The sequence below is a fragment of the Ranitomeya imitator genome, chromosome 6 (assembly GCF_032444005.1).
Source record: "Ranitomeya imitator isolate aRanImi1 chromosome 6, aRanImi1.pri, whole genome shotgun sequence".
Lineage (NCBI taxonomy): Eukaryota > Metazoa > Chordata > Amphibia > Anura > Dendrobatidae > Ranitomeya > Ranitomeya imitator.
The window spans coordinates 242,590,709-242,605,586 of record NC_091287.1 but is presented as its reverse complement, the minus strand read 5'-3'; the positions used below and the strand labels follow the sequence as shown (position 1 = coordinate 242,605,586).

Below are 14,878 nucleotides of genomic sequence, written 5' to 3'. Positions count from 1 at the left end.
AAACTCGCCACATGCAAAACTTGCACACGCGGAAAAATTGCCACATGCACAAAAGTTGCAACACATGCAAAATTTGCCTCACACAAAACTTGCACATACTCAAAAGGCACCACACAAAACTCGCCACGCGCAAAACTCACCATGCGCAAAACTTGCTGCACACAAGTTGCTACACTAACGTGTCACATGCAATTCGACACACAAAAAAGTTGCTACACGCATGTTGCCACACAAAACTCATCTCACAAAAGTCGCTACATGCATGTCACCACACGCAACTCAACACACACAACTTGACAAACGAAACTCGCCCTAAAACACACACAAGTCTGGTCTTATCCTTCAAAAATAAAAATCTGATTAATAAGCAGACAAACTACAACAAATGTACCATATAGGAAATACGGCAGCTGTCAGTCACATGACCTGTCTATTATGTGTATGTGTGAGCTAATATATACTGCCAGGGGGAGGGCTTCCTGTTGGCTGGGGATTTATCAGGCTGCCAATTTAGCTTACAAATACTGAGGTAAAAATACTGAGCAAATAACGTGTGAACGAGGTCTAATACAGGAGGAGATGACACACAGGTATATACTATATACAGGGGAGATGACACACAGATACAGTGGGGCAAAAAAGTATTTAGTCAGTCAGCAATAGTGCAAGTTCCACCACTTAAAAAGATGAGAGGCGTCTGTAATTTACATCATAGGTAGACCTCAACTATGGGAGACAAACTGAGAAAAAAAAATCCAGAAAATCACATTGTCTGTTTTTTTAACATTTTATTTGCATATTATGGTGGAAAATAAGTATTTGGTCAGAAACAAAATTTCATCTCAATACTTTGTAATATATCCTTTGTTGGCAATGACAAAGGTCAAACGTTTTCTGTTAGTCTTCACAAGGTTGCCACACACTGTTGTTGGTATGTTGGCCCATTCCTCCATGCAGATCTCCTCTAGAGCAGTGATGTTTTTGGCTTTTCGCTTGGCAACACGGACTTTCAACTACCTCCAAAGGTTTTCTATAGGGTTGAGATCTGGAGACTGGCTAGGCCACTCCAGGACCTTGAAATGCTTCTTACGAAGCCACTCCTTCGTTGCCCTGGCGGTGTGCTTTGGATCATTGTCATGTTGAAAGACCCAGCCACGTTTCATCTTCAATGCCCTTGCTGATGGAAGGAGGTTTGCACTCAAAATCTCACGATACATGGCCCCATTCATTCTTTCATGTACCCGGATCAGTCGTCCTGGCCCCTTTGCAGAGAAACAGCCCCAAAGCATGATGTTTCCACCACCATGCTTTACAGTAGGTATGGTGTTTGATAGATGCAACTCAGTATTCTTTTTCCTCCAAACACGACAAGTTGTGTTTCTACCAAACAGTTCCAGTTTGGTTTCATCAGACCATAGGACATTCTCCCAAAACTCCTCTGGATCATCCAAATGCTCTCTAGCAAACTTCAGACGGGCCCAGACATGTACTGGCTTAAGCAGTGGGACACGTCTGGCACTGCAGGATCTGAGTCCATGGTGGCGTAGTGTGTTACTTATGGTAGGCCTTGTTACATTGGTCCCAGCTCTCTGCAGTTCATTCACTAGGTCCCCCCGCGTGGTTCTGGGATTTTTGCTCACCGTTCTTGTGATCATTCTGACCCCACGGGGTGGGATTTTGCGTGGAGCCCCAGATCGAGGGAGATTATCAGTGGTCTTGTATGTCTTCCATTTTCTAATTATTGCTCCCACTGTTGATTTCTTCACTCCAAGCTGGTTGGCTATTGCAGATTCAGTCTTCCCAGCCTGGTGCAGGGCTACAATTTTGTTTCTGGTGTCCTTTGACAGCTCTTTGGTCTTCACCATAGTGGAGTTTGGAGTCAGACTGTTTGAGGGTGTGCACAGGTGTCTTTTTATACTGATAACAAGTTTAAACAGGTGCCATTACTACAGGTAATGAGTGGAGGAAAGAGGAGACTCTTAAAGAAGAAGTTACAGGTCTGTGAGAGCCAGAAATCTTGATTGTTTGTTTCTGACCAAATACTTATTTTCCACCATAATATGCAAAAAAATGATAAAAAAACAGACAATGTGATTTTCTTGATTTTTTTTTCTCAATTTGTCTCCCATAGTTGAGGTCTACCTATGATGTAAATTACAGACGCCTCTCATCTTTTTAAGTGGTGGAACTTGCACTATTGCTGACTGACTAAATACTTTTTTGCCCCACTGTATATACTATATACAGGAGAGATGACACACAGGTATATACTATATAGAGGAGGAGACGACATACAGGTACATATATATACAGGAGGAGATGACATACAGGTATATACTATATACAGGAGGAGATGACACACAGGTATATACTATATACAGGAGCAGATGACCTACAGGTATATACTATATACAGGAGGAGATGACATACAGGTATATGCTATATATAGAAGATGACATGCAGGTATATACTATATACAGGAGGAGATGACACACAGATATATACTATATACAGGGGAGATGACACACAGGTATATACTATATACAGGAGGAGATGACATACAGGTATATACTATATATAGAAGGAGATGACATTCAGGTATATACTATATATAGGGGAGATGACACACAGCAGGTATATAATATATACAGGGGAGATGACATACAGGTATATACTATATACAGGAAATGACATACAGATGTATACTATATATAAGGGAGATGACAAACATGTATATACTGAGGTGATGAGGTGAAAATGAGAAGTGTGAGGTGAAAATGAAAAGGTGTGAGTGCAAAATGAGAGGAGTGAGGAAAAATAATGGAGTGATCAGAAAATGACAGATGTGAGGTTGAAATGACAAGTGTTAGGGGGGAATGAGAGGAGTGAGGGAGAAAATGAGAGATGTGAGGGGGAAAATGAAAGATGTGATTGGGAAAATGAGAGGCGTGATGGGAAAATAAGAGAAGTGAGGTGCTATAACTAACCACAGATATTTACTATGCCCAGGCAACGCCGGGCTCTTCAGCTAGTTGTACATATATTTTTAATGCAAATACAAGCTCAGTTATTGTGTTACAATGATGTGAGGAGACAAGTAGCCAGCAGCCAATGAAAAAAAATAGAGCACTATACTCACCACGTGTCCCCCTACCTCCTGCCCTTTCACCTTGATGATCGTTGTTCTGGTCACCTGCAGAGAAAAATCTACTGCTTTTTCTTTGTATAAGTCTGTATACATACAGTAGGTAGCTGGCAGTCACTGATAGGACTGCCCACTGGACCAATAATCCCTGAAACAGCATATTAATAAATGATTAAAACATAATGTATACTAAATACTTTCTAAGGACGGTTTCACACGTCAGTGGCTCCGGTACGTGAGGTGACAGTTTCCTCACGTACCGGAGCCACTGACACACGTAGACACATAAAAATCAATGCATCTGTTCAGATGTCATTGATTTTTTGCGGACCGTGTCTCTGTGTGCCAAACACGGAGACATGTCAGTGTTCGTGGGAGCGCACGTATTACACGGACCCATTAAAGTCAATGGGTCCGTGTAAAGCACGTACCGCACACGGATGTTGTCCGTGTGCAGTCCGTGTGCCGTGCAGGAGACAGCGCTACATTAAGCGCTGTCTCCCCCACTGGTGCTGAAGCCGCCATTCATATCTTCCCTGCAGCAGCGTTTGCTGTAGAGAAGATATGAATAAGTGTGTTTAAAATAAAGATCTATGTGCCCAATCCCCTCCCACCCCCTGTGCGCCCCTCCCCGCTGTTCTAAAAATTCACGCCGGCGCTGCTTCCTCTCCTGGCCGCATCTTCTCCTGTATGCGGTCACGTGGGGCCGCCAATTACAATCATGAATATGCAGCTCCACCTCCCAAAGGGGTGGATCCGCATATTCATTACTGTAAATGAGCGGCCCCACGTGACCGCTCATACAGTACAAGGTGCGGCCAGGACAGGGCGCTGCGAGGGATCCGGAAGCTAGGTGAGTATTTTAATCACAGTGGTGGGGGCGCACACGGGGTGGGAGGGGGGTGGGGACCTGGATATTGATATTACACGCTAATATTCATATCTTCTCTACAGCAAACGCTGCTGATATGAATGGGGCTTCAGCACGATGCCAGGGACAGCGCTAAACTTTAGCGCTGTCTCCGGCACGGTGCGTGTGGTACCCAGTGGGCACACGGGCGGCACACGTGTGCCACACTGATGTGCCACAGAAATGCACCGGCACACGGACACGGATAATTCCGGTACCGATTTTTCTGGTACCGGAAATATCTGGACGTGTGAGACTGCCCTAACTAAACTATACATCTACCAAATCAGCTCCTACTGCTCTATAACATGGTGACAGGTTCCCTTTAAAGAAGACATGGTTCATACATTTTAACACATATTTAAGCTCAGTTATAGTATTAGAATGTTGTGAGGATTCAAGTACCAGCAGCCAATGGAAAATGTGGAGCTCTATACTCACCGTGTGTCCCCTTTCCTCCCGCACTTTTGCCTTGATGATGGGTGTTCTGACCAGCTGTAGAGAAAAAAGCGTGTACTGTAAGATTTTGTAATTTTTACATGTTGTTTTAAAAGTCTCTTGATTTGAACCCTTTAGTAAACAAAAACATACATGAACATCATTTGGGAGGTGTAAATTCCACTGAATGCCACACATGCAAAGAAAATATGACAGACAGCCATGTTCCTGCTGTAATGGCTGGAATTTCAGGGAAAGTTTTAATCCTAACTGTTACCCCTTTAAATTCTGCGGTCAATAGCGATCACAGCATCACATTAATGGACTACCAATGTGTGGCCATATTTAAAGGAGATTCATTACACAGGTCTGCAAGGATACAATTTGAAAAAAGGTGATTTTCATATACTTTCAATCACTGAACTCAGCAAAAATATCGAAAAAATACAGTTTTCTCACACACACTGACTCCATAGTAGAGGCTTTTTTCTTGCACCATAATTTGACCCTTATGCTTTACCTTTGGTGGATGATTTCCGTGGCATTAGATTAGTTAGAAATGGTTGATGGTACCGAAGAAGAGAAAAGGAATTCCTTCCATACTTTTCTTAATACTGTGCTCTAGTGTATTGCAGTGATGTTCCTGGGCTGATGGAAAAATTTAACATTGAGCACAATGTGAGTGAGTGGAGACTATTGATTTGTCAAAAAAAAAAGTCTGAAAGCTGCATACTGCACAATGAAAGCTAGTATGCTTGAATGCCCTTAGGTCATTGTGTGCACTTGAAGGAGTTCTATGAGAATCTAGACTTTATTCTCAAGAAACTTAACTACTAGGATCAAGGATGGTCAATATGTGGTGATCTGAAAGTATTCTCTTTGCTCCTTGGGCAGCAAGGAAGAAACACAAAGTACTGATGCTTTTTGTGTGAAAGGGACAGCTGGGATAGGACTCATCACTGGAGCCAAAAAAGTTGGCCAACGAGAACATCTTTGCATCGTGGACTCAAGAACATAGTTGCGGAATGTTATTTGATCCCACTAAAGTTCTCCTGCCACCTCTCCACATTAAGCTTGGACTGATGAAGAAGTTTGAGAATGCTCTACCGAAAGGAGAGACTTTTAAACACCTGTGTGCCAAGTTTCAGGGACTGGCAAAAGCAAAACTGAAGGAAAGCATTTTTGTGGGTCCAGATTTTCGGAAACTTATGAAGGACGATGTGTTGAAAACAAAACTGAAATTTGTTGAGAAAAAAGATTGGGATTCTTTTAAAAAAGTCGTAAAGAAATTTCTAGGCAACATCAAAGATCTAAAATTTAAGTCCATCATGGAGAACATGCAGAAACATTTCAAAGCCTTGGGTTGTCTGATGAATTTGGAGTTATATTTTTTACATTCCAGGTTGGACTACTTTCCTGAAAACCTTGGCACAGTTAGCAAAGAGCAAGGAGAAAGATTTCATCAGGATATCAAGGAGATAGGAACATGAACATGATTGGGACTACTGCTGGATGCTTCACAGAGAAGATCCGCAGCCCTTCTACAGTATAAGAGAAAAGGAAAAGGCACAAGAATTAATTCCCAATAAAGTTCCAGAATGACTAAATTTGTATACTGTGTATAATATTGTGTATATTTTTTACTACAATATTTTTCTTGTTCATGTTGCTTGTATGTAATTTCACATGAGTTTTGTGCAAAATTTAGACTTGATGGTTAAAATTAGAAGTATTTTTTAAAATCAGAACGTGAAAAAACATAACAATCAGTCATAGGATTTGAAACAATTTTCATAAACCCAAGTTTTGCATACCTATTTTATTATAAAAGACAATGTACATATATTTTTAACACAAACACCAGCTCAGTTACTGTATTACAATGCTGTGAGGAGACAAGTGGCCCGCAGCCAATGAAAAAAAATAGAGCACTGTACTCACCATGCGTCCCCCTACCTCCCGCCCTTTCACCTTGATGATGGTTGTTCTGGCCACCTGCAGCGAAAAATATATTGCTTTTACTTTGTATAAGTCTGTATACATACAGTAGGTAGCTGGAAGTCACTGATAGGACTGTCCACTGGACCAATGATCCCCGAAACAGCATATTATTAAATGATTAAAATACAATGTATACTGAATACTTTCTAACTAAACTATACATCTACCAAATCAGCTCCTACTGCTCTATAACATGGTGACAGGTTCCCTTTAAAGAAGACATGGTTCATACATTTTTAAGACATATGCAAGCTAAGTTATAGTATTATAATGTTGTGAGGATTCACGTACCAGCAGCCAATGAAAAAAGTGGAGCGCTATACTCACCATGCGTCCCTCTTCCTCTTGCACTTTGGCCTTGCTGATGGGTGTTCTGACCACCTGCAGAAAATGAAGCCTGTACTGTAAGATTTTGTAGGTTTTTTCAATAGTTTAGAAAGTCTCTTTAATTTTACTATTTAATGCCAAATGACCTACATGAACATCATTTGTGAAGTGTAAATTCAGCTACATTCCAAACATAGAAAAAAGTGACTAATGGCCAGGACTAATGGCCAGGCTTCTGTTGCAATGACTATAATGGCCAGGCTCCTGCTGCAATGACAAGAATTTCACACACGCCGATTCAGCGATGTCTGCAGGAGGTCCAGCGACGAAATAAAGTGCTGGACTTTCTGCAGCGACCAACGACATCACAGCAGGATCCTGATCGCTGCTGCGTGTCAAACTGAACGATATCGCTAGCCAGGACGCTGCAACATCACGGATCGCTAGCGATATCGTTCAGTGTGACGGTACCTTAAGATGTGCATCCAGGTATGATGACATAAAAGATGGCGGCTTATTCAATGACTTTCGAAGTACAAAGTTACTTCTTCATCAGGAAATGACCACTATTGAGTGAGGAAAGATATATATCTTGGTACCGTGTTAGCCAGTGGATAGAAAAATATTTAGAATTGAGAGTCCTCAGTGGTTGATACCTTATAATGGCTAACTGAAAAGATGGTAACAAATTGCAAGCTATCGAGACTACTCCGGTCTCTTCATCAGGCATAGACAAATAGAAATTCTGAAGAATCACATATTTATGCACAACACAGCATAAATATGTGATTCTTCAGAATTTCTATTAGTCTATGCCTGATGAAGAGACCTGTGTAGTCTCGATAGCTTGCAATTTTGTACCATCTTTTCAGTTAGCCATTAAAAGGTATCAACCACTGAGGACTCTCAATGCTAAATATTTTTCTACGCGTTGAATAAACCCCCATCTTTTATTTCATCATACCCGGATCTACATCTTAGTCCTTTTCAGCAGCACGGATAACATCGACAAATAAACCTGTCTGGACATTTCTGTGCCTACCTTAACCGCAGCTGAGTCAGTTCAAAACCCTACAGTATATAGATGGTAGACAAACAGGAAGATAAGTATGCATTATCTATGGGTCATGGCCACCACGGCTAGAATGATCAGAACACAAAGTGTAACCACAACAAAAATCAGACCCCTTTTTTGTGTCAGTGCCTGGAAATCAATATATAGCACTTAAAGGAGCAGTCTGCTTTAGACACTCCCCTTTAAATATACTGTATCTTATCGATCTATTAGACTGAAAGAGGAGTCAAAATAACTCCCAGCTGTCTCAGAAAACTCTTCACCAGTCAAAGTAGTTGATTCCTTAACATCTGGTTTTGAAAACTCCTGAATGTAACCTCTTTGCCCAGAATTACAGACATAAATATCCTCTGTAGGGTGTAAATTCAGTTGCGTTTTACACGTGCTAAAAAAATGTGACTGACAACCAGGCTCCTGCTGCAATGGCTGGTATTACAAAGAAACCTTTGATTAAGGTTGTTACAAACTTAGATGCTAAGGTCAATGGCGACCACATCATCACAAAAATGGGTTGCAATAGGTGGCCTTATTTAAAAGAGATTAATTAGAGAAGACATGGTACATATATTTTTAACACACATACAGGCTCAGTTATAATATTACAATGTTGTGAGAAGCCAAGTAACCAGCAGCTAATGAAACAAATAGAGGACTATACTCACCATGCGTCCCCCTACCTCCCGCACTTTGGCCATGATGATGAGTGTGTTGACCACCTGCAGATAAAAAAAGCCTGTCCATTAAGATTTTCTAAGTTTTTCACAAAGTTTAAAAAGTCTCTTGATTTCACCTCTATACTGCAAAATGTTAAATATTAATTATGGTTATTAATTTTTACTCTTCACTCTTTACTGAGTATATTTGCTGACATGACATTTAGGTTATTCTTGTACATTTAGCTCAGGGAAGATGGGACGCCATATACATTTTGGGCCTGCACACACAGATGCTAATGTGTGCTCTTGGAGTCTACGATATCCTGCATAAGCAGCTGACGCTTGCTCCTATTCCTGCATCATCTTGAGCCATGATATTGAAACAGGCAGACCCAAACTTCCATTCAAAATCCAGGAAAAGATGGTTTAACTTAAACTAACCTAATGAGCTAAATATGGACAAATGGACAATATCTTTCTAACTACTTCACATATTTTATGTTTTGCTGAAATTATTCTTTTTGGCCTGCAATTATACCTATTAGGCCAAATGTATGATCACATTCATTTTCAGCTTGTCACTTACAGGCAATAATACTTTGGTTGATTGCACCAAAGCATTAGAGAAGCCATCAGACCACAACTGGACAAAGGATCGAGACAGCCGAGGGGCTGGAAACCAGAGGCCCACGGTCCGCACCGTGCCCGCTTGCTCGCTCGCTGTCTCTGACATCTGCGTTGACTCAGGCCACTTCCTCCACCAATCAGCATGTGAAACAGCTGACGCGATGACATCATTTAATCGCACCGGCTGTGTACTGTGGAGAATCAGCACAATGGAGGCAAAGAGAAAAGAAGGGAGAGAAGCAGAGCGCTGGGGAACGGAACCGAGGTGAGTATGTGCTTTTCTCTTTTTTTCATGTGCATGGGATGTTTGGGTGGGTATGGGGATGTCATGCTGCACATGGGGAGGCTATGGGGGTGACATGCGGCACATGAGGATGCTATGGGGTGTCTTGCAGCATATGAGGAAGATATGGGGTGTCATACTGCACATGAGGAGGCTATGGGGTGTCATGCTGCACATGGGGAGGCTATGGGGCTGTCATGCTGCATATGACGAGGTTATGGGGCATCAGTTAGAATCTGTTTTGTTTTTGACCATTCGCCATCTTGTTGTGGTTTTCTGGCTGATGGTCTTTTTCTCCGGGTGCTGGGTTGTCTTAGGTCAGGTGATTGTATCACTCTTTATTACCCTCACCTGCCTCCCAGTCCTTGCTGGACATCAGTGTTAATCCGCTAGAGTTCTGGCTTGGTGCTTTGATAGCTTTCTCTGTTTGATATTGTGCATTTCTGGGACCGCGGTTCGGCTATCCTTAGTTCCTGTTTTCTATTGGTTTCTGCAACCTTCTCTGTATTTTCTATTAGGAGGTGACCTGTTTTTATACCCAGTCGTTATATCTTTTAGGGACCTCCTTCCCCCTATCTATAGGTCTTCGCTGAGATTAACCTAGGATCGTTGGTGGGTCTATTCGCAAGGAATGGGTCACCCACTCCATCATAGGGTATCAGCCTAGTCTCAGTGCAGGGTTAGTTTTCCCCCTTCTGTCCTAGTTCTGTGTTACAATTCCGTAAAAAACATGTGCAGCGTCCAAGAACTTGCTCAACACTTGCAAGGGTTAACTTTGGAAGTAGCGATTTGCTACAGCATGTGAGTAATTACTCTGGAGCACGCTCTGAAGAACCTAAGGTAGGATTACCTGAGTTTTTTCCGGTAATTGGTAGGAATTTTTTAGGTTTAAAAATGCATGTTTACTATATTTTCGCCTTAGACCCAGATCCTCAGGGAGTGAATTACAGAGTGTGGGGATTATTATGTCTATATTGCGAAGTGAACCCCAAATCTGGGCATTTTCATTACATCTTGATGATCCTTGTTTGACATCAGTAGAAGCATTTTCTTCTGCTATGGGGTTGTTATATGATGATCCTGATAGGGTCATGGAGCGCCCCAGAGTCCTGGTCGTTGCAGTAATGTCGCTCTGCCACTAAGGGGAGTGATGTCTGATTGCACTAAAGGAGTTCACCTGACCAGGTATTACACTTCACACTCCGGCCACCAGGGGGAGCAAAAGGCACTATGTATTAGGCCACTCCTCACACTCTGGTAAAACTGGGGGTTGGATAGGAAGTTAGGGAGAACGCAGCCTGGGAGAGCTCCAGGGAGGACCTGTCAGGGGTGAGTTCCTGGCAGGTACCTAGCAGAAAGGAAAGATCGTTACGGAGCCGCACCTGTGGAGCGCCCCCAGACACAGGGCCACGAGTTCGCAGTACTGGGCCTCTCTGATTCGGTTCTGAGACTGTCACGGTGGCTAGACCCGGTCCGCGACCCTGGTAAGGGGCGTCCAATAAAAGGTGATAGGAGTCTGTCAGGGATTCGTGACGCCACCTGTGGTGTTCGGTCAGGGTGACACTGCTGTGGGGTCCGCTGGGATGATGGAATGGCAGCTGGATGGTATACCTTCCCACAGGTGAAGTATGTCCCCAGGGCTTCCCAGTAAGGTAGATGGTGATGGTGTGAGGTGCAGTCAATAACGAGGACACAAGGTTGCAGTCTCTTACCTCTTTACTGAAGACTTCAGGATCCTCAATCCAGAGCACGCTTAACAGGGCTTTCTGAGACCGGCCGGTCCGGTGGGCACATCCAGAGTTCCCTTTGCAGGTGGAAATCAGTGCCTACCACTAGCGCCTGTGTGTTGTAGTGCTACCCTTCTGAGCATTCGGAATAGTCCTCACAACTTCTGTTCTCGTTCGTTCGTTCTTTCTAATTCTCTCTCTCTTGTTCCAGATGTTACTAGTTTCTCATCCCCCAGGTATGTTATGGCTAGGACGCACCCGTATGATGGGAAGGCTCGGAGCTCTTCCGGGACCCTAGAGACGCCCCACTCCACGTGTTGCCCCCTATTTCTTCGTAGGAAATTTAAGGTAGACAGCCAACCTATAATTAACTGTCCTGCGGAGTTCGAAGTAAGGCCTAGAGTCAGTTACTCCCGCGGTCTTCCGGCCTCCGGCTACACGCCTCAGTAGGATGTTTCCTCGGTCTCACGGCACAACTCCTACTGGCTCTCCTTTGTGCTTGATCTCGTTTCTCACTGTTCCACAATATCCTTCCCTTCGTGTCACTCTCTTAGGATACCGCCGCGGGGTGTGCAGGCGCGGTTCCGTAACGTTCTGCTCTGTTCGCTAGGCACCTGCCAGGTTCCCACACCTGACAGGGACCCCCCTGTGTCTTCTCCCTGCAACACCCCCTGCCACGGGATGTTGCCTGCATCCAACCAAGTCAGCTTCTGACTAATTTCCTATCCAACCCCTAGTTTTACCAGTGTGAGGAGGGGCCCAATAAATAAAGCCTTTTTCTCTCCCTAGTGGCCGGAGTGTGAAGTGTAATGTGTGCTGGTGATACCTGGTCAGTAGAATTCCTTCAGTGCCATCGGACGTACCATCACTCCCCTTAGCGGCAGAGTGTCATACTGCAACGACCAGATGTCTGGGGCTCTGCACTTGCACTACCTTGCAGCGGCATCCTACGGAAGGACACGAAGTGAAGGATATTGTGGAGAAGTGAGAAACGAGATCACAGCACAAAGGAGATAGAACCAGTAGGAGTCGTGCCCCGAGATCGGCAACATCCTACTGAGGCGCGTAGCCAGTGGCCGGAACGCCAAGGAAGTAACAGACTTCAAGCATTACTTCAAACAGCGGCAGGACAGTTGATTATAGGTTGGCTGTCTACCTTAAATCACCAAAGCAGACATAGGGGGCAATTGTGGGAGAGGGGCGTCTCTAGGGTCCCAGAATAACTCCAGGCCTTCCCGTCAAACGGGTGCGTCCTAGCCAGATAAACTGGGGGACGGAGAGAGAGAGAACGAACGAATACGAAAGTTGTGAGGACTATCCCATGGTGCTCAGCAGGGAAGGACTACAACACACAGGCGCTAGTTGGTAGGCACTGATTTCCACCTGCAAAGGGAACTCTGGATGTGCCTTCGGACCGGCGGACTCAGCCAGCCCTGTTAGCAGTGCTCTGGATTGCGGACCCCAAAGTCTTCAGTAAAAAGGTAAAGAGACTGCAACCCTGTGTCCTCTGTTATGAAGGCAATCCAGTGACACAGTGTGCCAGCAATCAGAGCACATACAGTGATCTGACAATACCCAAAAACAATAGAACGAGCTCTGAGACGTGGAATCTCTGTAGACCGCAATACCTGAACCTATCCTAAACACAACTAAAGGCAGCTGTGGATTGCGCCTAAAACTACCTATGCAACTCGGCACAGCCTGAGAAACTGACTAGCCTGAAGATAGAAATACAAGCCTGACTTGCCTCAGAGAAATACCCAAAGGAAAAGGCAGCCCCCCACATATAATGACTGTTAGCAAGATGAAAAGACAAAACGTAGGGATGAAATAGATTCAGCAAAGTGAGGCCCGATATTCTAGATAGAGCGAGGATAGCAAAGAGAACTTTGCAGTCTACAAAAAACCCTAAAGCAAAAAACCACGCAAAGGGGGCAAAAAGACCCTTTGCGTCTCAGAGCTTCCAGCAAAAACGAATAGACAAGCTGGACAGAAAAAATGGCAACAAAAGCAAAGAATCACTTATCTAAGCAGAGCAGCAGGCCACAGGAAAGATCCAGAAGCTCAGATCCAACACTGGAACATTGACTAGGAGCAAGGAAGACAGAATCAGGTGGAGTTAAATAACAAAGCAGCCAACGAGCTCACCAGAACACCCGAGGGAGGAAGCTCAGAAGCTGCAGTACCACTTGTGACCACAGGAGTGAATTCAGCCACAGAATTCACAACAGTCCTCATTATTAACTGCGGCTCACATCATCGCCACCTACACTACTGGGAAGCCCTGGGGATATACTTCACCTGCGGGAAGGTATGCCATCTAGCTGCCATTCCATCACCCCAGCGGACCCCTAAGCAGCGTCGGTCACGCTGACCGAATACCACAGGTGACGTCACGAACCCTTGACAAACTTTCATCACCTTTCATTGGACGCCCCATAGCAGGGTCACGGACCGGGTCCAGCCACCGTGACAACCCCAGCACCGAAACAGAGAGGACCGGTACCGAGTACCCCGCGGCCCTGTGTCTGGGGGCGCTCCAACTTGGCATCACGAACAGGATGTACTAAAGCCTGCAGGATCAGGTCATGTGTGCCTTGGAACTGTGATTGAATTGTGCTTGAACTGTGATTTATTGCAAAGACTGTGTATTGCTATTTGCCGCCAAGATTCCCGCCAAAACCACTGCCATTGCCGCGCCACGAGGAGCGCAGGAGAAGGAGGGCGTGCCATGGGAGGAGATTGAGAAAGCGGCGCCAAAAGTAGCGACCGCCCTCTCCGATTACGGCTGCAGGATGACAAGCTCAGGAATGCAGGAGCCGAAACCCCAGAAAATGGAGGAGCAGCATGTGAGATCGAGCGAAGATCCTGGAGCAGAAAAGGCGACCAGTGGGTGCCTGAATGACGACGGAGTGACCCGGGGTCGCCCCAGCCCACCGGAGGCGAACCAGAGCCTGCCGCTACTGGAGGCGTCAGACCTCCCGCCTCCGGACGTGGGGTCGGCAACGGTGAAGAAATGGAAGTCGGAGCTGTGCAAGAAGGTCGCACAGGGAGAGCCGTGGTTAGAGCCGCAGCAGACTCCAGTGTCCTTGTCAGCGGAGCCGATCGACATTGGTGGAACCACATCAGACACAGGTACCAAAAATGACCCTGCCCCACCGACCGATCCGGCTCCAGTGACCGCTCCCCATCCCGTCTATGACCGGTCTTCCGCTGCCGAGATCGTGGTGGCAGCCCTTTACGCCATGAAAGGGATACTGCCCCCGCTGCCGACGTCTATGGGCGAACCGTTAGATGTGAGTCACGAGTGGGTGATCTTTGAATGGGATGCTCCAAGGATCCAACCAGGCAGGTCCAGACAGGAGGGCTCTTATGTCATCGGGCTCACCTGGGAGCAGTATAAACGATGCTTAGTTTCACAATGCGAAGACCGGGGGCGAACAGAACAGACTGCCCGATCAGGGGTACAAACGCCCCTCTTCAACTGCTGCCCTGAGAGTGCAGTGAAACAAGGGATAGTACTAGCCTTTCACCTGAGAAGGGGTTGCGGCTTCATACTGGAGCCAGGGCTGCCGACTGAAGCCTTTGTTACTAGCTGTAACGTGGAAGCCCAGTCCCACAGCGTACCGCCTACCCGAAACTTGTCCAGAGGGGACCATGTGACCTACACCCACCACTGGAGTGAGCGG

At 45.2% G+C, this 14,878-nt stretch overlaps 1 protein-coding gene across 1 annotated transcript in view; it reads right to left on the bottom strand.

The window, feature by feature from the left end:
• The window catches only part of LOC138642404 (NFX1-type zinc finger-containing protein 1-like), a 418,979-nt gene that overhangs the window by 337,685 nt on the left and 66,416 nt on the right, over nucleotides 1-14,878 (bottom strand). Inside the window, exons 3-7 of the mRNA XM_069730530.1 lie at nucleotides 8,559-8,612; nucleotides 6,822-6,875; nucleotides 6,435-6,488; nucleotides 4,497-4,550; nucleotides 3,140-3,193 (exon numbers count right to left, since the gene is read on the bottom strand). Coding sequence (XP_069586631.1) covers nucleotides 3,140-3,193; nucleotides 4,497-4,550; nucleotides 6,435-6,488; nucleotides 6,822-6,875; nucleotides 8,559-8,612 — 270 coding nt within the window. The remainder of the gene's footprint in view (nucleotides 1-3,139; nucleotides 3,194-4,496; nucleotides 4,551-6,434; nucleotides 6,489-6,821; nucleotides 6,876-8,558; nucleotides 8,613-14,878) is intronic.